Below are 20,599 nucleotides of genomic sequence, written 5' to 3' on the forward strand. Positions count from 1 at the left end.
CTTACTCCATCGTATGTTTTGAAGATAAGAATGAGTAGTTTTTTTCGTTATAAAATTTGACATATTAATTAATTTAATGTTAATTTAATAGCATAATAATATACAATAAGACTTTTTTGTGCAAATATTTCACTATTGCGTATTCTGTATTTTCTATCCAGAATTATATTAGCACACATAGTAAAATGTTAAAATCTTTAAAATCTTAAATGTTCTATAAATAATTATCAAACTTATAAGTGCAAATAAAAGATTGAAATATTTTAATTTACGACTAGTTTTTATAGTACCGAAAGATAAAAATTCAATATGCTAAGATATGTAAAATTGAATAATTGGTATGCATAACGCGTATGCATAATTGTACTTGTGATTCTGAATATTCAAACACAATATTCTAAGTCTGATATTAAATATTTAATTTTTTATACATTTTGTACAATCATTTACGGATGTACTTTTATTAACACTAATTGTGTATATGGTGATGCTTAATTAAATGTCTCACATTTATATATAAAAAAATTATTCTGCACATTATATATAAAACTTATATTTATATTAATAATATAATTTTTTAAATATTGGAGGATGCAAGACTATCTAGAGCAATCCCAAATAAAGAATTTAATAAATATATATTAAATGATTCAATTTAATTTAATATATAAAATAATACGGTACTCCGATATATTTTTCAAAATGCTGAGTTGTTAATAACATTTTATTGCATCCTGTTTTATTATTAGTTTTTTGTACTTGTATGCCAATATCCATAGAAAAAGATACGTTTCTATACAGTCTTGAACCTGGCCTCTAAGATCAAATTCTTCCTACCTTAATTTGCATCAACGTCAGTGTCACGCTTTCAGTGTTTTCTTAACAGATCTCAACACTACTTCGTATCATATATCTTCCAGTCTTCATAGAGTGAAATATCCGAGTTACACCGTTTAATTTAAACGCCACTGATTAATGAATTTAAGCCAAATATATTATATTGCTATCAAACATGTTTAATGTGCATCGGTGTGTCTTATGATGATGTGTATAACATTTAACATCCATTGAATATTGATGTTAGGAGAGAAATAAAATGTTATTTATACTGGTTTTAAAAGATAATGGGTGCTTTCATTTAGTAACACAAGTCGACACAAGCATCGTTCTATCTTTTTTTATGATTCCATGAGTAATAAAGATAGAACGATATTTGTGTCGACTTGTGTCACTAAATGGAAAGCACCCATTGTTTGCAGTACGTTGTGTGTTACAGGAAGTAGTGGATCAATCCGACGGTTGCGGTGCAAAATTTTCGGTAGTTGTTGTCTCTGACTTATTTCAAGGAAAACCCTTGCTGTCGCGTCATAGGTAATATATCAAATTCATTTCAAGATTATGTACAAATATTAATATCTTCTCTCTCATTAAAATATTAATAAAATACATAATACAAAGTTTTGAAATTAAAAATTTGTAATCCAGACTAGTATATGGAATCTTGGAGGAAGAACTGAAGACAATTCACGCCATTTCGCTAACAACATTAACGCCAGAGCAATGGGAAAAAACGAAAAGTTGATTTTTGAATCTTGTTAGATTCTTTTTATGGATATAAAATCAATAGCGAATTAATGAAAAGATACTGGTGTTACTCTTCATTTGCAATACAAAAGACCGATAATTATTATCTAGATGACCTTCCTTACGTTAGCAAAATACGCATTTTCTAAATAATCTGTGCGAGTTACGATATATATTTGATACGTTCTACGTTACATAAATTTTCCGGATAAAAAAATTGTTACTTATAAGGAAGATGATCGAGTTCAAGGTATCTGCACCGGGCAAAGTGATCTTATACGGAGAACACGCGGTGGTGTATGGAAAAACTGCTGTGGCGGCCAGTTTAAACTTACGTACTACTGTTAAATTTGCTGAACTGCCTAAATTAGATTCAGGAGATATTATTAAATTAGAGTTCCCTAATGTCAAGTTATCTTTGAATCTTCCTTTAAACATATTTCTGGACTACTTCTTTAGCGATAATTTCAATTACCCATCAGTCAAGGATAATAATCAATTATATGCTTACGTGAACAAATTTCTCAATGCGATAGAAAATGTAATAGACAAGGATAACAATGATAGTTTTATTAAACAGCAGATGTTGAGCTTACAAGCGTTCTTTTACTTGCTTGTTTATATTGCCTACGAAGAACACATTGATATAAAAGAAACTTCCTTCCACGTGCACTTGTCCACGGAACTAAATATTGGTAGTGGTCTAGGCAGTTCAGCATCCTTCGCGGTAAGCCTCGCAGCATGTTTTCTACATTGGTCGCTCCTGCGGAAGGGCGGTCATGATACATTCAATTATAACGAGCTTGATAAAATCTCGAGGTACGCTCTAAACTGTGAGCGAATTATGCACGAGTCTCCATCTGGAATCGACAATAACGTGTGCACGTATGGTTCGGTAATAAAATTTAAAGAGAAAAAACTAACAGACATGTTGCCACATGTATCAAATCTGAAGATCCTGCTGGTCAACACGAATGTTACTCGGAGTACAAAAGAACAAGTGAAAAAATTAGTGGAGTTGAAGGATTCGTATCCTACAATCGTTGTACCTATCCTGGATAGTATCGACGCTCTATCGAACGATGCTTGGGAAACGCTCAAAGAAATAAGCAACAAGGCCGAAAACTGTACAAAAATTATGGAACAAGAATGGTACAAAATATTATCGGTAAATCTCATTTTTTGAACTTTAATATGTTTAACTTTATAATATATTTTATTACATATAGTTTTGTTTTTTAAAACTCACATATATAATCATCTGAAGATTGTAATTATCTTTTGATGTACATTTTTCAGAATCTTATTCACATAAACCAAGGATTACTAAACGCATTAGGCGTGTCACATCCAAGGCTAGAAATGATTTGTGCAATGGCAAAGATGCATTCATATGCAGCGAAGCTCACAGGCGCTGGTGGAGGTGGGTATGCCTACATTTTGCTGCCGCCGGACATTGAAACCGAATCCATCAACTCTCTCTCAAAAGAGTTAGAAGAAAAGGATTTCTATGCCACAACAACCAGTTTAGGTGGCAGCGGAGTGAAAATTGAACATTAATTAAAAATAAATTAAAATGAATGGCATCTATTAACTAAATGTAATGATAAAATAACTTAATTGACGTTCTTGGTGGAAGAACGGGGAAAAGTTACATACATATTTATATTACAAATTTATATAATATTCTATATACTTAACAGAGATAATAAAGCATGTATTTGTGTAAATAAATACATGGATTATCAGATAAAAAATAGAAAAATAACAATAAAATATTCTTTTGCTTTAATAATACATAACAATATTAGATATGTCTATACGTCGTATTTGCATAATACGCAGAGCCGACTCGAGATAAAAAGACATTTGCTTTCTTTTTACATGTTAAATTCTGCAGAAATGGAAATTTCGATTATTTATAAGAAAAATTAATGAATATAAGCAAGATCATCCTGCTCCGGATCTCGTGCTCTTCGAGCCCACACCAATGAATTATCTTAATCGAATTAAGCCTTTCGCAATGCGATCTATAAAATAATGAAGACAACGCCGCTTGTCCTTCGCATTAAAATGATATCAAAATGATATCCAACGTACGAGATTGTTTTTTATATTTCGTAATAATCAGTATATTTATATTTGCCGCATGAATTATATACTATAAAACTACAATTTCATGCGTCAACGCGAGTTCAAGAAAAAATAATTTCCTAAAAATGAAATCTTTTTGTAATATTCATGACTAGTTTGTAATATCAAAATATATAAAGAAAGTCATTTGTTTGCATTAACATTTGCATTAAAACTTCTAGTTATAGTCTTCTAATAATTCCATCAATATCTTTTAATCAATCTTCTAGATTCTAGAATCTTCTATATCGATTTCTATTTAAAAAAAACTTTAATGTCACATATACTACGTTATCTTTCTTTACTGTTAAAATATATTCGTTAACGTCTAAGCGAGCTATGTATTGTGGTAAATGGATTTACACGAATGTAAATGAAAATTATATAAATTAATCTTCTGAATACGGTCTAAGTCACGTCACCGATTTTATCGAGTAGGTATACTGTTTTGCTGGTGACGCAAATTGCCGTTTAGTACAAGATGGTCTGAATCAGAGGTACCATCACCGTCTTCCATGTTACGTGTTGTATTAGACACAAGTTGCTTTTCTTCGGACTTTGCTTCAGATATCCATTCATTTATCTCGTACGTGTACATCTTTCTCTGTAAAACTTCCCGCGTTCGCGGCCGTGAACCGACGAAGAGAGTACTACCTCCGACAACTAAAGAGTTGCGTAAATTTTCTAGCGTTTGAAAGTCTTCGATTATGCATTGCAATTCATCCCATTTTAATTCTACTTTTTCGTGCAGCATTTTCTCCTCTACGAAAATAAAACAAAAGTATATATAAAGTTTATAAAACTTACGAAAGAAAGATTTCTCAAGTATATATTCATTACCGTCATGTTTTGAAGTTGATTTTTTATACTGTATCCTAAATCGAAAAGCTTCCAGGAAACTGGATACCACGATAGTCAATACAATCATGGTCACTAGATAAAATATCATGAAGTATATCCTTGTGTACATGCCCACGGTAAATGCGTACGCATTCATTTGTATAAACCAATTATTAACAACTGTTAATTCAAAAAGCGTAATGCAGCTCGCTATGAGATTGTCGAAAGTGTTGAGATAGTAATATCCTAAAGCCGTGCTACCATTGACAGAATATTCGTAGAAATCTTCAACGGTCGTATTTCTATTGAGAATATGAAAAATCGGAATATATATTATTTATATATTAACAAATATTGCGAAAAAATTATCATATTTAATTACTTTAATTAGTTTAATTATCGTACTAACTTGCAGCAATTGCGCATATCGTATCCGGCAAACATTTCCATTCCAATGATTGCGAAAAAGTAATACAAGACCAGCATGACGATCGCTGTCGAACACATCTGAGGAGATAGAATTACGAGGGTACCAAAAACGTCTCGGTAGCGTTTCTTGATTTTAAACAATCTCAGCGTTCTGAGAGGCCGGAATAAAACCATAAATGTAGCCGTTGGGAATAAAATGAGAACACATGCAGCAACGAGGGTCATTACTGTCGTCCCCAAGTCAAAGAGATTCCATCCAGAACTCAGATAATATTTAATACCAAGAGCTAATACTTTTGATAGTGCCTCAGCCACGAAAACTGTGAATTTATTTGCAGTTTATTTACTTTAATTGTAAATTCTTCTATTTTAAGATATTTATTTTAGATATTTAATTTTAAGAGATTTTTACTCACGTCCCCCGAACAGCAGAGTGTCCCAACACGCGGCAAATCCATGCACCGATTCCTCAAGACTGTTACTTGGTTCAAGGATTCTTATTATCATGGCGATACAATTACCGACAATGATCGTACCTACAAAAAATTATGAATGGTGAAATACAAAGCTTTCTTATATGTAGTCATTTACACTTGTCATTTACTTACACACCAAAGTTTCGAAATATGGCCACTTGATAACAGTATGAGCGCTTGTACACAGCGTTTGCAGAGGCCACCACATAGCACGGTACCACGGTATGCTAGAGTATTGCAAGTCCCACTGAAGCGTATTGGTATCATAAATTGATAAAAATTCCTCGCTATTTAAAGCGCCACTTCCCGATACATTCATATGACAAAACATTAAGACAATGTCCCGCGTGGCTGTAAAGAATTATATTATTATTATATAAAATTATATAATATAGAAGAAAGTTTAGAAACTCGGTTTTGAACCGAGAAGGCGTGAACTTTGAGTCTGGCGCTTTAGACCGCTCGGTCATCCTGTCAATTTATATTATATAATATATAAAATCATCTTTTATTTTTTTGAGTTTTCAATGGCATGAAAGTTATTCTGTCGCCCAAAACTATTTGATTACTTTGCCTTTCTTAATTAAATACTTTTGAGCGACAGTAAGTATATGTCATGTGCATATTAAAAAAAAACAATACTAAAAGTTTTTAAAAAATATAAAGTTATCCTTCCATTTATGGGATTGCATTCTGATATTTTGATCATAAATCAAATTAATTGTAAGTTGAAGACAGCGTTAAGTATGCCAAAATTGTTTCTATCATATTATTTAAATTTATATAAAATAGATATTATTTTGTAATAAATATTTATTACTAAAATTAATAGATTTTTTATTTCAGAAATGACAAAACAAGTATTTTTTATGATTATGATTTGGTATCATATAATATTTGCTGTCATAAAATTAATATTTAACTTAAATACAGATTAATTTCAACAAGTGATTAAAAAACAATACTATATATATATATATATATATATATATATATATATATATAATCTTGTACTCACATTTATTTGGAGCATAGTACCGCATCAAGCCCTCAAACTGACGGAATCGCATTTTGTCAGGGTCTTGTTTGGAAACTAAAAGTTTAAAAGCATGCTGACATGCTTTTCTCTTGTGCAGGAAGAGTTTCTTGAATTTGTCACGCTCACGAGACGTGAACGTCTCGTTTACCACAGCCAACATTAAATTCATCATCACGTATAACATGGTACACAAATACGACACAAAATACATTGCATACCATTTATTTTGGGAATATGATGGCATCATTACATCCGGAAAGCTGCAAATTACGTGTGTCGTCAATAAATTATATTATTAAATTAATTACGTCAGAGATTGTATCTACTTACTTAGCAGTGGTGAGAAGAACAAACAGGCTTACAAAGCTATCTTGCAGTGTGAAGAAATTTCTGTTCATTTCACTGAACATATAGTAACCCAATACGGTATATACAATGATCAAGAAAAAAAGAAGTCCCAGCATATCTAGAATAGGTGGTAGTGTGAGAAGTATTTGCCTTATGAATCTCCTCACGCCGCCGCAATACTTCGTGTCTATTAAAAAAATGGGTCTTAGAGCGCGTGTCACGCGGAAATGCGAGGATTGCCGTACCAGGACCGTCATAGCTTCAAGAAACATGATTGCTAATGTGACGCACTGAAACAGAAATCAAATAAGAGTATTTCAAAAAGGTCGCTAACCTGGCTCAATAATTGGCAGTTTGTGTGTTCTTTCTAATCACTTCAAATCGTACACGTCACTCTCCATTCATTTAAATTTCATGAGGAACATCGCGACATTCAAAAACTCATTATATAAGTAAGCTAATAAGTCATTATGTATTCACTGCAGCACCCATTATTTATCCTGACAGCGCGATCGTTGATCGTTAATCAATACACATTCCGTCTGATACTTTCATATATCATTGCATAATAATTATCAGAGACAAGTGTTCAAATGAGAGAAATTACTCGGATAATCTGATTATATGAATAATCTGTTTGCCTTTCTCTCAACACATGTCTTCATAAATATGTTATTAAACTATAGTAAACTGTGTTCTAGCTCTTTTATGCATTTACGTATAAATAATTCGAGTGAAAGGTATCTCTCACCTTCAACATCGTACGTTTGTGTCTTAACATAGGCGCCCAGCCAGTCCATCTCAGCTTCAAAGCCAATTGCACACCGATAGTAATTAATGCAAGTAATTCTACCGAGCCATGTACCCACACTGGTACCTATAGCAAAACAATGATACTGAAAGGTACCGGTAAAAGAAAATGATATGCTGTTTATCTATGCATGACATACTTTGAACAGTGGCAGAGCTGGTTCCTCTACAAATGCCAGAGACAACAAGATTAATGAAATGAGTAAATCCAATCCATTGTACCAGCTGTTGTGGACTAAGAGATATGCTGGTAGATCTTCAGGATGCCTTGGATGAGAATCAAATTTCTCATTGTTTCTACCTTCCTGGAAAAATAATCGTTTTGATGATAATGACAGAGAATACGCAATCATGTTTTATTTTCATTAATCGGTTAGCTACTATAATTTGGTATAATTTAAGTTTTCACACTGATGCAGTATTTAATCATATTTACAACGTGAGAAATAACAGACTATACTTTGCATGTTATATAACATACATTAGCTACATAATAGTGTAGAGAACATATATACTGTAGAATACAATAGATAGCCTTGAAAAGAAATAATTTACCACTCGATCTTCCACTTATGCATGTGTATCTCTGCTGTTCTACTAGCTGTTATTTTAACTTCCATAATCAGTATATAGTTACCTCTAAAAATATTGCGGCTTCGTGATAGTTCATTTCCCAGTGCAGATCCACGTCGAGAATCGCGTCGCGCGTGGCAAACACTGTGTCCCTCTCAGCCATGCTCTCAGTTCCGGTTTCATTCGCTTTGTACTTATAATTCAACTGATTAGTGTTATTAGCATTGCCAAATGACGACCTTACATGTCTTTCCGAGGAAGGTGAGGACAGCATAGAACCATATTCTGAAACAAAAAAACAGACCTATATGTAAGAATTATCTTAACTAAGAAGTCATAACAGTCTCTCTATAAGTAAATATCATGGTTTATAATATTTTCATACATTAATAAAATTAATAAAGCATAATTTGGCGCGTTTGTTAAAGAGAGAAACCGTTTCTGCTGCGGCTATCTCGAGTCTTGAATCATGACTCATCTTGCCTTAGAGAGCGAGAGAGACTGTCGTTGCAAATATCCCTTCCTGTCATCGGTGCGCAATTTGCAATGTTGCAGCCATTTCGTAACGCAGGCACATTATCAACGAGAAATCTATGATGGATCTAGGGCAACGGTAGGATAACAGAGAAAGGCGCGGAGGCGGACTTACGTCGGCTCGAGCCATTGGTGATCTCCTGATCGAGTGGCACGCTCGTCTCATCCTCGAACCGTTTGTAATCGGTCGCGTCGTGTTCGTCGTGCCGCGACGAAGACATCGGGACGGACGCGCGTCCCGCTCAGCTGACGCGCGACTGCACGGTGGATGCACCGGCGCGCGCGCGCTTTTCGTCTGCCCGTAAACGTCGGCGCGTCACGATCGACGGGCTTCAGATCCCCGAGATTTCGGCTGTCAGCACGCCGACGGCGACTCCTCTTTACCAGGGCGACGTTTGACTCCGACTGCGCGACGCGTCGCGCGTACGGGCGTATATAGAACGCGTGACACGCTCTACGTTCCATCCATGCTATCGAAGCCGCTATCAAAGCGCATCTCACTCGCACGAGAGATGCGTTCGCGTACGTTATTTATCTGCGATAATAAGCGAGCCCGAACATGTGCGCGTCGCCTCGGAGCGGGCGAACGCGTGAGGCAAGTGCAAGCTGCCGACCTCCATCCCGTCGCAGCTCGAATTACAGTTACATCACTGTGCGTCACCGTCTGACGGCTTATCTCTGAGATTTCTTTTTTAAATCGTATGATAATCGTATGATAAGAATTTTTCGATAACGCGACCCTACTATACTCTCCCCGTCCGCAACCTTTCCTCTTTTTAAAAATTGTAAAGAATCTTGTGTGGTATTAAAACATTCTTGGAATTTTACGAGACATGTAGACATGTATAATTAATTAGAATTAAATGTGACAGAGTTCACTGTCCCTCGCCGTATAATGACAAGCACAAGAATACGACTATCTGTCTTCCGATAACGGATGAATGCCGTTGCATTCCTCGTGTATAATAAGATTACGTGTGATCCGTACGTTCAGACATGCAATCGTACACTCAACTCTTATCAACCGCACCGACAGCTAGGCATGTCGAGTAATTATAAATAATGTCTTATCACAAAATAATAATAAATGCTTGTTATAATTATTGCTATACTCTATCTCAATATTATGCAAACATTATGAATGGAAATAATATATAATGATTAACAATATATCTTATACACTTGTTATTACAATCCCTACTAAGAAATTTTATATTAAACTGGTCAGTGATTAATTACAGGGTACGTTCCAAAATTCGCTACCATTACTGAAAATTTATAGTTATGTATACGATTGATTTTTAGTAGTAACAATAATGAATTTTGGAACAAGGGTTTATTTTGAATATTAAAAGCGCTATTAATCTTTTGTTAAAATGGAATCAAATTAATCATTGAATTATCAATTTAACACTATCAAATTTAAATCTTTATAAGGAAAATAGATAATTATTTTTTTCAAATGCATGAATTATCTTCCTTCTTTAATTGATTTTGTAATTCAGAGTACGTAACTTTAAATTTCACAAATGTATAATTTCAATTTTTCCGGTATAGTTTGTATAAGACGTATATTATTGAAAACATGGAAAACACGTATCAGTTCTCTTTGCTCACACTGCGAAATTAACATAATCAATTTATGTATAAGGAGTATTCCATATAATTAACGGAACAAGGAACAGTTCAGTATGAATAACAAATGTTTAATGTTTTTCTTATTCAACATATTGAACTGTTTCTTATTTCTAACTACGGATTATGATTCTCAGTTGACGAGATGGCTGACGAAGGAGCAAAGACGGACTAAATCACAATTATAGCCGGAGCTAGCTGCATCACGATTGGCTGAAATAAAATCGTCAACTGGAAATCGCCAACCGGCAATCCGTAGTCCGACTTGAGTTTCTGTGTTGAATTCGAAGACTGCTTCCCGCGTGGCGCACTGTAATCGTAATTTTCCTACGTACCACTGTCACGTGCGCATACTTCATCGAGAAGGCAGTACTCCAAGAGCGACAAGTGAATTATTGTCCTTATCAGTTTCACTTTTTCGCGTTGCAATTTGGTCGAATATTTCTCTCTTATCACACGACGTCTTTATTCTGTCCGGGATGATATGTTCGAGGTGATGCATCTTGTTTTCTACGAGAAGTCACGTGGCTCGATTTTTTTCGTTTTCCGATTAGCTTGCACCGCGTTGTCAACATTAAAACTGCTCGATTACGTAATAATCTTTTTATCGAGCTCATCTCTTAATTTTCATCTGTAAAACAAATCGTTCCCATAATTATTTCATATATTTTTACATGTGAATTCGATATACTAACGCAATTGATTCGTAGATGCGGGAAATGTGTACGAACGAAAGCCATTCAACTCGATCTACAGAGCTTAAATATTCAGGGTGACGTCTGTCGTGTTGACTGCGTCGACGGCGATCATTTTATAGCTATAACGTTAAACAATGAGATAATCGATGTTAACGATACTTGTTTCGATCGACTCGACGATGGTTGGCGGGACGTCCAAACAGATCGTGATAAGGTGCTTTTTTATATACTGAGCCAGATCGTTTATCCACTCTTTGACACGCCACAACCAGAAAAACTCGAGTCGTTGTACGCTCTGGTGGACGAGCGTGATGTCATATTCTTGAGGTGGCAAGGTGGCAAAGCGATCGGTTTTTACACTGTTAAACCTACAGGTAGTTAGGTGTGACGTTAGAAAAATTCAGGAAGAGAATATATAAATATAATTCTTAATTATTTGCCTAGGCACGGAAATATTTTCGACGAAAGAGAAATACATAATGCCTGTAATAGATACGGCGTACATTCGTTCGGAATACAGGAACCAGGGTTTCGGTACGGAAATTTTGTCAGACATAATCGCACGTTTTCCGAATGAAGACATTGGCTTCTCGAAACCGATCTCTAGTGGAATGTTGAGAAGTAAGTAGCTCTAGCTCTAGCTCCAGCATTTTTACATATTTAGAATAATGTACCTTGGACTTTTTTTTTACACAGTATTAAAGAAATTTTTGACGAGTCGCAAGGAGTACCGACTGCGTTTTTGGGAGATTGCGGACTGTGATATCATTGGGTCTCAGCAATTAATATGGTGTAGCTTGAAAAGAGCAGCAGCCTTATGACAAAAAGTAATTAGAATTTATTATAAAAACCATCACATTGGCGCGTAACAGGATGTTTATATATTTATATAATTATATATTATACTTGTAGAGGCATATTTATACATGTACGTATATCTGGATAAATACATATATATATATTTGTACATACATATAAATCTAGAAATTAAATGGAATATTTGAAAAATTTATCTTTACTTAACAAAGGGAGGAGTATTAAAATTGCCTAAATATATAAAATGTCTGTAATTTGATACCTATAAATAGCATATATCCGTTTTATTTCAAATTACTCTTAAATTCATTCAACAAAATTGATCCTATAACCATTTTTTCACAATTCACGCAAACTTCTAATTGTTCGGCGTCAATAAATTTTATTGTTACCAATACCAACGATTTAGACGTTAAAGTATGAGCGGCAAATCTGTAAACACATTTGTGATACTTAATTTTATAGATTTAATTAAGAGAAAATAAAATTGAAGATATGCGTCCATGGTTATATAAGTGCAATTAAATTTATGAGAAATGCAAATCTTACCGCATAATTTCGTCCTCGTTAAATATTCTTGCGACATTGGCAGTCTCGAACACTTTTTGAGGAATAATGTTTTTGTTCCCAGAATACGGTATTTTCGCTATGTGCTCGTTCATACCCTTTAATTTGGCCTTTTCCGCATTGAACATGTTTTCAGGCAAAGTCACAGATCTTATTATCTCTCCAATTGGTGGTTTGATACTGACCGGACACGAATATTTCTCGTCATTAATTGTGAAGTCAATGTTGAAGTTGGCCGGTTGAGTGGAGTCATTAAAATTAACGCCTAGCGTCGAAGTTAAGGTAGCGTTTGCATCAAGAGACGATATTAGCGTAAAATCATGTATAAACATACCCTTTTGCAAATTCTGAAAAGAAAATATATAGGTGAAATGTATAATTTCATAATAATAACTAATTATATGTTATATTCGAAACATTACTCACTTTGTTTCCTATTTGAATTTCCTTAATAACATCGTTGTTTTCATTAGAAAATGTTAATTCGATATTAACCAAATTTGAGCTAACTAAATGCTGCGATCTCGTAAATCTGTACTCAATTTTTAAACCATGTCCTGTGATACTATTCAGCAAAGTAGCCTTTTTTAACGGAACATACGACGTCGATACTTCACGAACATTATCCGTGATTGTTGAATTAACTGGAGTAAGAAAACCACCCAAACTAGGCGTCATCACAGGCGTCATTGGAACAACTATATGTAAAAAAATATATAATAAATTATGAAGAAGTAATGCATTAATAATTTTTTCTAATATATGTATTTTTTGTCAAACTAACCATCATCCAGGTCTAATAGTAAATCAAAGTTGCTTTTTGGTTTTTCTTTTACTTCTTGCTTGACAACTTTCAGTTTCTCTTCTTCGTTCTCTTGAGCCTCGCTCTCTTCTTCATCATCTTCTTCATCTTCAGTATCTGACTCTTCATCACTCGACGATTCGCTTTCGGAATCATCGGATTTGGTTTCATTTTTCTTTCCACTGTTCGTTTCGGATTTATCAGATTCACTTGTATACTCCGATGAATCGCTATCTTCGTCTGAAGATTCGCTGGATGACGAATCAGATGATTGATTGTCCGAATCTGAAATTAAAAATAAAAATTTAAGTACACGATACATGCACAACTATTAATTATTTTCATACCTTCGGCAGGAGTACTCTCCTCATCACTGTAAAATGATTTTTCTTTTTCCTTCTTCTTTTTCTCCTTTTCTTTCCTATTATGGCGCTCTACTTTAAGCTCTTGCGCAGGCGGTAAGACGTCTCGCACGGACGGATCTTGCGTAACTTCTGGGAAAGGCGGTAAAGGCCGATACCACACGCACGGCATGTCCAGATAATGAGAGAGAGTGCCCAACTGATATTCCGACTCTTTGAACCTGGACGTTAAAGTCGGTGCCGGTTTCGGTGCGAGGAAAACTCTCTTTGCAAACTGTGGAAGCATCTTCACGTCACCTTCCTCCTCGAAAATGAAATGCCGTAGAAAACGCGCACGATCTCTGATGTCATAATTCTGATCGTATTTGGCAAGTTGGAAGACATATTGACAAAACGGCTTTGTCTGCGAGGGATTGTTCAAGCATAATTTCACAGACAGGTTTAAGGTTTGCAGCTTCACTATATCCTGTTCGTTCACGAAACTCTTTGCCATTTTTCGGAGCACGTCTGGCGCTATCTTCGGAACTCTGTCGGAGTATTCGCCTAGAAGCCACAGAATAGAGGCTCTGGCTTGCGGCACTGTTATGAAATCCATTAGCTTAGCCATATGAGCAATAATGTCTTTATGCTCATTTGGTTGCGTTTGTAGGAGCTTTTTAATTACTACAACACTTTCTGCTACAATAGCCTCTGTATAAAAATAAAATAGCGTAATAATGTATGATTCAAAACATAACATATATAAGTAATAGAAATTTACCATCTCTATTGCTCAACAACGATACCAGTCCATTAAGACACATGTCGGTCACCTCCTTGATATTACTTGCACATCTGCCGATTGCCTGAATGCTGGCGCCGACAAATTCCTTATCACTACTAGAAATGTATGTCTGAAATTCTCTCAGTATTACACTAATGCTGGTTTCAGTCACCAAATTTGTCAATATGTCGAGTTTTAATAGCTTTATGTGAGTAGGATCAGAAGTCCGCACAAAGAATGACTTCAAGAAAGGTTCAAACATTCCCTATTAAGTAGAATAACAATGTATGTCATGTAATATACACATGCAAACTGAATTACTATAGATTAATTTGTATCGCGTTTTAATGCCGTATCTTACTTTTCTTGTAATTGATATGCTAGCGATACAATGAAGCACAATACTTTGTACTTCTCTATGGCCTCTCAGTAATCTTATTAGTGCCTTTGCAGCGGTCATAACTTCACTTCTAGGTGCTGCATGATGGTATAATTGAGCGACCGCCATTACCACGGATGCGTTTCGACTTTGCAGCAAGGGTTTTGTGTTCCTTAACAACAAACGATGATCAGGATCTAACATGAATTTTGGTTTCTTTGTACTGGAAGAATCAGAATCAGAGTCGTAAAACGGCCGATTTTCGTCTTCTTCTACGTTCTACAAATATAATTTTTATAATTAATATTCTAGTTAAAATACCGTCTACTCATTCTCGACAATAATGTGTACTTACATCTGTATTTGGATTAACAAATTGCGTTCTAGCATATCTGGTGAGCATGTTAACAATAACCACTTGACCCCACTCGTCGACATCCACCAATAAATTGCATAATTTTCTGTAATTCTTATGGATAAGATCTATTCGCTCAGGACACACCTCCTCAAATGCCATTACTGCTGAACCTACCACAAGGGTGGTTTTGTCAGACAGTAATTTCTCTAGTACGCTTATCAACTCCTCTTTCTGCTCTTGATCCAATGAATACAATTTAGGGATGGCATGAGCCGCAGTCTTTCTCACGTACGGCGACATATCGCTGGCCGAGTCTTTGATGGCCAGCATCACAATAGGTACTATCATGGAGACCCGTATACTGGACAGCACCCTGAGAGCGCTCGCTCGTATCAGCTGATTGGGATCTTTTAGAGCTCGTTGAAACGTCGATATAGACAAAAGTGCCAGATCTTGTTGATCCTCTGCATAACGAACTAGATAAACATATACTAACTTCTTTACTTCAATGTTCTTGGATACTACATTTTTTACAACAGCTGGAAACATATCTGATGCATCTTTTCCTTTGGCCACCATCTAAAAGAAAGATCGTGTTATTGCCAAGTATTAATACTAATGCAGATCTAAAGTGTGTGATTACCCCAATTATACGTTTCATGGCTTCCAATTTAAGTCCATCCTTGTTGCTATCCAGCATCTCCTTAAGATCGTCATGTCTGAAATGCATATGTTTCTATGAAAATTTTCGTCCGTGTTAAACACAAAACGTATTTCTACTATACTCAATCGAGTAACAAGATAGTGATAACAAGATCTGACATAATTCAATATTCATGACAGGTTTCAATATGTCCAAAGCTGCAACTGCCGCTTTACGATTGAAAGGAGAACGATCTAATTCATGCAAACGAGATTAGACGGATCACTTTTGTTAATTACTTCTTGTATTCGGGGTGAAATAAGCCACTCATGAAGGAAGGAATTTCCATCGTATCGAAAAGATCCCCGTCTGGGGTAGGCGGCCTTTCGACACTGTAGGAGCCATTGTTGGATATGCTCGCTGCTGCCGTCAACATTATTTCGCTCTATCTTAGGCGGGATAACGATAACTCTCTTCAGAACAGAGGAGGGGAGGGAAAAAAGTTCAAGTATCTTCAAGTGATTCACGCGTTTCAAAACAACCGTTCTCAAATTTTTGACAACCGTGCACCTCAGCGAGCGGCCATATTGTTTTGCACTTCCACATCACGGATTCACAGCAAAAGGTGTAGCTGCTATGACCTAGTTTATACAGAGAGAAGCCTGAGAGCGGCCACCGCGGCCTTTTTCGTGCGACCGAAATGTGGATGTAGCATCAGCGCCAAACGTGGATGTAGAACTACGTACCACATCCACTTTTCGACCCTGTCAATAAAATCGTTCGTTTGGTGTGCGTCCGTGCTACCTGGTTGTGTTCCGTGCTATGTGGACAAAATGACGGTAACAGAGTTATTGATTTTTCGTATGTGTGCGAGCGAGAAGATACAAGAGCGAACGAGACATTCAATAAGAACGAGCGAAACAGTAAAAGGAGTGAGCGAGAGATCATTAAGAACAAATGAGATAGTAATAGAAGTGAGCGAGATGAGAATAACAGCATGCTGAAGCCCGAGATTTAGTATGATAAAAATGAAACAAACGTTTAAAAAACAACAGTTATTCACGTAACTTTTTAAACAAATTCCGATGAAGTAATCAATAAATGTGTAATACACAAAGCGTGCACTATGTATGAAAATGTCGTTTTCAAATAATTTAACTGGAATTGATCACAGGGCCAAAAAGAAAATAAAGATGTCATTAGTGGAATTGTTCAACAGATAAAATTTGTATAAAATGTAAATTATACACACATAATTAATATTCATATTAAATTGATTTAAAAAAAACTGCGCCGCTTCTATGGAAAAAATTACAAAGAAAACGTAAATAACATTTTCGTTGTAGCTTTGTTTATGCGAAAAATAAATAAAAGGATTCATTGTAATTTGTTCTAGCCTTGTTGTAGCTAAACTAATAAAGTTAACAAAAAATAACTATTAAAAGTAAGACTGGAGTGTAAAAAACTATAATTGATATAAAAAGTACCTTGTAAAAATCAATTTTGCAACAAATTTTTATAAACAAATTATTGTAAATTGACTGTACAAACTAATTATGCTAATCGGAAAAAATAACGAAAGAAATATTATAATGTGTATAACATTTTTTGTGTCGTTCTTTGATTATGCAAAAAATAAATGTTTATAACAATTTGTTACAAAATTTGTAAAGCTTAAAAACCCACAAAATAACAAAATTATTACCAAATTATTTAATTTATTTTAATTAATTTAAAAAAATGACAAATATTAATGATATGTATATAAAAAATATTAAATATAATAATTTGTTAATATTCTAAATTTTCTAAGTAAAAAAGGTGTCGGTCTCAAAAACACAATATATATATTTGCATTACGCGAGCGAGCAAGACAGTAAGGGAGGCGAGCGAGATGAGAATAACAACGTGCAAGGAAGCTCGATCCGATTCTCGGGCTTCAGCATGCTGTTATTCTCATCTCGCTCACTTCTATTACTATCTCATTCGTTCTTAATGATCTCTCGCTCACTCCTTTTACTGTTTCGCTCGTTCTTATTGAATGTCTCGTTCGCTCTTGTATCTTCTCGCTCGCACACATACGAAAAATCAATAACTCTGTTACCGTCATTTTGTCCACATAGCACGGAACACAACCAGGTAACACGGACGCACACCAAACGAACGATTTTATTGACAGGATCGAAAAGTGGATGTGGTACGTAGTTCTACATCCACGTTTGGCGCTGATGCTACATCCACATTTCGGTCGCACGAAAAAGGCCGCGGTGGCCGCTCTCAGGCTTCTCTCTGGTTCTGCTCGGGGCCGCAATACTCGCTACTCATGCCGAATCATCGCCAAATTTGTTTACATAGCAAGACTAAGATCAAATCGAATTATATATATCCGTTACGGTAAACAAATCGAAACGATATTTCCCAAAGAGGAGCAGAGCACATTCTCACATAAAGGAGCTTTCAAACAAAGGAACTAATATATTAACAGACGTTAATTTGTGTAAAAAAAATTTTTTTCAACGATAAATTAATTTTATACGTGATCTATCTATATATATATATATATAAAGTACGTTTCAGAATGATGAACTTTACTCTTGTCCCATTTTTATTGGGTAAGTTAACTATTTGAATCACTGTTTGCATCAGTTTTGATACATAAAATCTGCTAACAAGTTATTACATTTTCCCAATTTTATAACAATATTATTTAAAAAATTAATTAGAGATATAATATAATGAAGAAGAAGAGAATTATATCAAGTTCAAGTATTATGCCCGTTCATGACTTTTCTCAAAGATTTTATCTTTGTGTCGTAAATATCTTTTTTTGAACCATGGATATTTGAATAAGACAACGTCTACATACAATATTTTATATTTTTTTCTAGAAGTTAAAATCTTGTAGCTAATTTAAAATTAAATACATCACACTTTGAAATATTGGTTACAAAGAATAATTTTTCAAACAATATGTGAGACGAGATATCCCAATATTGTATTTGACTAAACGTTTTATTTATTTTTTAGGGGTCAACGCAATCTTTCCACAAGGAATGTTCAATAATGAGAGTTTTGGGTTACATTATAACTATACTCTGACGAAAACCACTGTAGTATACAGAGAACCCTTTCAAGTTATAAAACTTTTTGCCTCATTATTATGTCGTAACGATGACGACTTTGATTCTCTCTTTTGTTTTTTATACAATATCAAATATGAGTCATCTTTGAGATACAAAACTCACACTGAGCCAACTGATATTATACAAGAGGATATCAACTTCAATTCGTCGTTTCGAATTAAGTTTAATGCGACTGGTGTAGATAAAATTTTCACATGTGGAAGAAGTCCAAACAAAGATATTATAAAAGAAATTGGTAATCTATTTAACATAGGTAATGAGTTAAAGGTACATATAAAAGAAACACATCCTCGCGTCTATGGCCAACAAGAACGTATTACATTCGATGTGCAAGAAACGATATCACTAGGCCATTGCGATACCTGTTATAATATAAAGATAGAAAAAGAGAAGAATAAGGAGATAAAAAAACTTCCTCATTTCCAAGTTATATTTTTAGAGTTCAAAAACAAAGGCAAAATAAGGGTAGATCTTGAGAAGAAGAGAGTGAAATGTAATTATTCAAGAGAATTTACCACTTTCATGATGGGGATGGAAATGGTACGTATGCTTTTTCATACATGCTTTATAATATTATCATATCTTTTTTGTTCTTGATAGGAACAAAGAATCAATTATTGTTACAAATCTGTTTTAGATCTTCTGTTGATTAGTTCCTCAATACTTCAACTGACTTTCCATTGTTATCATTAAATTTTTAATCATTCATTATGTTAACGTTTACCTTATGTCTCAATAATCTAATAATTTTTTACTGGAAAACTTAGTATATGTGCTACATTCTTTTATCGATTTAGACTTCCCTATTCAAACTTTACTTTTTTTAAACATATAGATAAAGTTAAGATCGCCTATTTGTTCTGCAGTGAATCTTGATGCTCAATATAATTTTTTTATTAATTTAATATTCTTAGTTTATATAAACTGTGGGCCGACAATTTCGTCAGTCTTGAAACAGAGTTATTAAGCTAAAATTGATGCTTAAGAAGCATCTTTAAAATCCCTCCTTACCTGGAAAAAAAACTAAATAATTTATTGTGAAGAATATCTCAGCTGGATTAACTTTTTTTATGACAATTTCTTTTGCAGGCAGAACATACCCATTTAATGAAAGTGTTCGATGATCGATTTCAAATTACCACCACAAGAAATGTGCAGCTACCACTTGATACATACAATTCTGACTATAAACATGTGTTTAGGGAAACAATGCTACTATATCTAAATAATATCAGTGTTTCATCTACTATTCCACTTTCTTCTACTGGGTGTGTATGGACCATCTTATAATAATTAAATATATCAAATTTTATAAACATAAATAAACATATTTTATTTGATATTCATGTATAAATTATTCAACTGTTTATTTCAAATTTCTTTGTATTTGCTGAATTTATTAAAATTGGATAATTATTTAAATTAGATACTTGATAACTGTATAAAAATATAATTAAATAGCATTTAATAAAATCAAGACTTTTTCTTGTCCTTGACATAATTTGTAATATTTGTCATGCTATCTTGGATAAGTAAACGCTGACTGCTCTTAAACTTGCATTATATAGTACATTGAAAGATGCACATTTATGCATTAAAGATATTGTTCATAACTTGTTCGAATTGTCATGTTTAGAATTAAAATAATTCTACCAAATAATTTGGTA

At 34.3% G+C, this 20,599-nt stretch overlaps 6 protein-coding genes across 10 annotated transcripts; 4 read left to right on the top strand and 2 right to left on the bottom strand.

Annotated features, from left to right (window-relative positions):
• Nucleotides 1-1,276: 1,276 nt before the first annotated feature.
• Nucleotides 1,277-1,643, top strand: LOC105836043 (protein BOLA2; the record flags this gene model as incomplete). The annotated part of the gene is given in 2 exon segments (XM_036293562.1): nucleotides 1,277-1,371; nucleotides 1,486-1,643. Coding segments are annotated over 2 exon segments (192 nt in total), but the record flags the coding sequence as incomplete, so codon positions are not given.
• A 143-nt stretch (nucleotides 1,644-1,786) lies between these two features.
• Nucleotides 1,787-3,351, top strand: LOC105836044 (mevalonate kinase). Its single transcript, XM_012679806.3, has 2 exons — nucleotides 1,787-2,752; nucleotides 2,884-3,351. The coding sequence occupies exons 1-2, from the start codon at nucleotides 1,820-1,822 to the stop codon at nucleotides 3,142-3,144; spliced, it is 1,194 nt and encodes a 397-aa protein (XP_012535260.1). The 5' UTR covers nucleotides 1,787-1,819; the 3' UTR covers nucleotides 3,145-3,351.
• LOC105836041 (two pore calcium channel protein 1) lies at nucleotides 3,285-10,875 on the bottom strand. 2 transcript variants are annotated; one of them, XM_012679801.3, is made up of 11 exons: nucleotides 10,737-10,875; nucleotides 8,297-8,517; nucleotides 7,800-7,964; nucleotides 7,601-7,726; nucleotides 6,832-7,139; nucleotides 6,481-6,761; nucleotides 5,595-5,813; nucleotides 5,403-5,522; nucleotides 4,967-5,306; nucleotides 4,558-4,859; nucleotides 3,285-4,479 (listed from the first exon to the last, which is right to left on the bottom strand). In XM_012679801.3, the coding sequence occupies exons 2-11, from the start codon at nucleotides 8,504-8,506 to the stop codon at nucleotides 4,145-4,147; spliced, it is 2,406 nt and encodes an 801-aa protein (XP_012535255.1). In that variant the 5' UTR covers nucleotides 8,507-8,517; nucleotides 10,737-10,875; the 3' UTR covers nucleotides 3,285-4,144. The 2 variants fall into 2 exon arrangements, with proteins under 2 accessions (XP_012535255.1, XP_012535254.1); XM_012679800.3 differs by lacking the exon at nucleotides 10,737-10,875 and adding an exon at nucleotides 8,882-8,987.
• Nucleotides 10,762-12,160, top strand: LOC105836045 (soluble lamin-associated protein of 75 kDa-like). 3 transcript variants are annotated; one of them, XM_012679809.3, is made up of 5 exons: nucleotides 10,861-11,034; nucleotides 11,112-11,473; nucleotides 11,544-11,720; nucleotides 11,796-11,926; nucleotides 12,012-12,160. In XM_012679809.3, the coding sequence occupies exons 1-4, from the start codon at nucleotides 10,886-10,888 to the stop codon at nucleotides 11,918-11,920; spliced, it is 813 nt and encodes a 270-aa protein (XP_012535263.1). In that variant the 5' UTR covers nucleotides 10,861-10,885; the 3' UTR covers nucleotides 11,921-11,926; nucleotides 12,012-12,160. The 3 variants fall into 3 exon arrangements, with proteins under 3 accessions (XP_012535264.1, XP_012535263.1, XP_012535262.1); XM_012679810.3 differs by having other exon boundaries at nucleotides 10,762-10,894; nucleotides 11,796-12,155; XM_012679808.3 differs by having other exon boundaries at nucleotides 11,796-12,155.
• Nucleotides 11,918-16,410, bottom strand: LOC105836040 (AP-3 complex subunit beta-1). The gene is made up of 10 exons (XM_012679798.3): nucleotides 16,089-16,410; nucleotides 15,790-15,865; nucleotides 15,144-15,725; nucleotides 14,771-15,067; nucleotides 14,407-14,674; nucleotides 13,632-14,336; nucleotides 13,267-13,569; nucleotides 12,909-13,180; nucleotides 12,465-12,829; nucleotides 11,918-12,347 (listed from the first exon to the last, which is right to left on the bottom strand). Exons 1-10 carry the CDS (start codon nucleotides 16,223-16,225, stop codon nucleotides 12,200-12,202), a joined length of 3,153 nt encoding a protein of 1,050 aa, XP_012535252.1. The 5' UTR covers nucleotides 16,226-16,410; the 3' UTR covers nucleotides 11,918-12,199.
• A 1,652-nt stretch (nucleotides 16,411-18,062) lies between these two features.
• LOC105836932 lies at nucleotides 18,063-20,274 on the top strand. Of its 2 annotated transcripts, XM_036293772.1 has the most exons (4): nucleotides 18,063-18,286; nucleotides 18,367-18,401; nucleotides 18,817-19,472; nucleotides 20,022-20,274. In XM_036293772.1, the coding sequence occupies exons 2-4, from the start codon at nucleotides 18,368-18,370 to the stop codon at nucleotides 20,220-20,222; spliced, it is 891 nt and encodes a 296-aa protein (XP_036149665.1). In that variant the 5' UTR covers nucleotides 18,063-18,286; nucleotide 18,367; the 3' UTR covers nucleotides 20,223-20,274. The 2 variants fall into 2 exon arrangements, with proteins under 2 accessions (XP_036149665.1, XP_036149664.1); XM_036293771.1 differs by having other exon boundaries at nucleotides 18,065-18,401.
• The last annotated feature ends 325 nt before the right edge of the window (nucleotides 20,275-20,599 follow it).

The sequence above is a fragment of the Monomorium pharaonis genome, chromosome 11, assembly GCF_013373865.1.
Source record: "Monomorium pharaonis isolate MP-MQ-018 chromosome 11, ASM1337386v2, whole genome shotgun sequence".
NCBI lineage: Eukaryota > Metazoa > Arthropoda > Insecta > Hymenoptera > Formicidae > Monomorium > Monomorium pharaonis.

Excerpts from the sequence above, each read along its gene's own strand:
- LOC105836044 (XM_012679806.3), top strand. The coding sequence starts at position 1,820 with ATGATCGAGTTCAAGGTATCTGCACCGGGCAAAGTGATCTTATACGGA. Across the intron at positions 2,753-2,883 it reads AATGGTACAAAATATTATCG|AATCTTATTCACATAAACCA; the intron begins GTAAATCTCATT and ends TACATTTTTCAG.
- LOC105836041 (XM_012679800.3), bottom strand. The coding sequence starts at position 8,987 with ATGTCTTCGTCGCGGCACGACGAACACGACGCGACCGATTACAAACGG. Across the intron at positions 6,762-6,831 it reads GTTCTTCTCACCACTGCTAA|CTTTCCGGATGTAATGATGC; the intron begins GTAAGTAGATAC and ends CGTAATTTGCAG. Across the intron at positions 5,523-5,594 it reads ATATTTCGAAACTTTGGTGT|GTACGATCATTGTCGGTAAT; the intron begins GTAAGTAAATGA and ends AATTTTTTGTAG.
- LOC105836045 (XM_012679809.3), top strand. The coding sequence starts at position 10,886 with ATGTTCGAGGTGATGCATCTTGTTTTCTACGAGAAGTCACGTGGCTCG. Across the intron at positions 11,035-11,111 it reads TCATCTCTTAATTTTCATCT|ATGCGGGAAATGTGTACGAA; the intron begins GTAAAACAAATC and ends ATTGATTCGTAG. Across the intron at positions 11,721-11,795 it reads CTCTAGTGGAATGTTGAGAA|TATTAAAGAAATTTTTGACG; the intron begins GTAAGTAGCTCT and ends TTTTTTACACAG.
- LOC105836040 (XM_012679798.3), bottom strand. The coding sequence starts at position 16,225 with ATGTTGACGGCAGCAGCGAGCATATCCAACAATGGCTCCTACAGTGTC. Across the intron at positions 15,726-15,789 it reads CCATGAAACGTATAATTGGG|ATGGTGGCCAAAGGAAAAGA; the intron begins GTAATCACACAC and ends TCTTTCTTTTAG. Across the intron at positions 12,830-12,908 it reads AAATTCAAATAGGAAACAAA|AATTTGCAAAAGGGTATGTT; the intron begins GTGAGTAATGTT and ends TTTTCTTTTCAG.
- LOC105836932 (XM_036293772.1), top strand. The coding sequence starts at position 18,368 with ATGATGAACTTTACTCTTGTCCCATTTTTATTGG. Across the intron at positions 18,402-18,816 it reads TCTTGTCCCATTTTTATTGG|GGGTCAACGCAATCTTTCCA; the intron begins GTAAGTTAACTA and ends TTTATTTTTTAG. Across the intron at positions 19,473-20,021 it reads TCATGATGGGGATGGAAATG|GCAGAACATACCCATTTAAT; the intron begins GTACGTATGCTT and ends TTTCTTTTGCAG.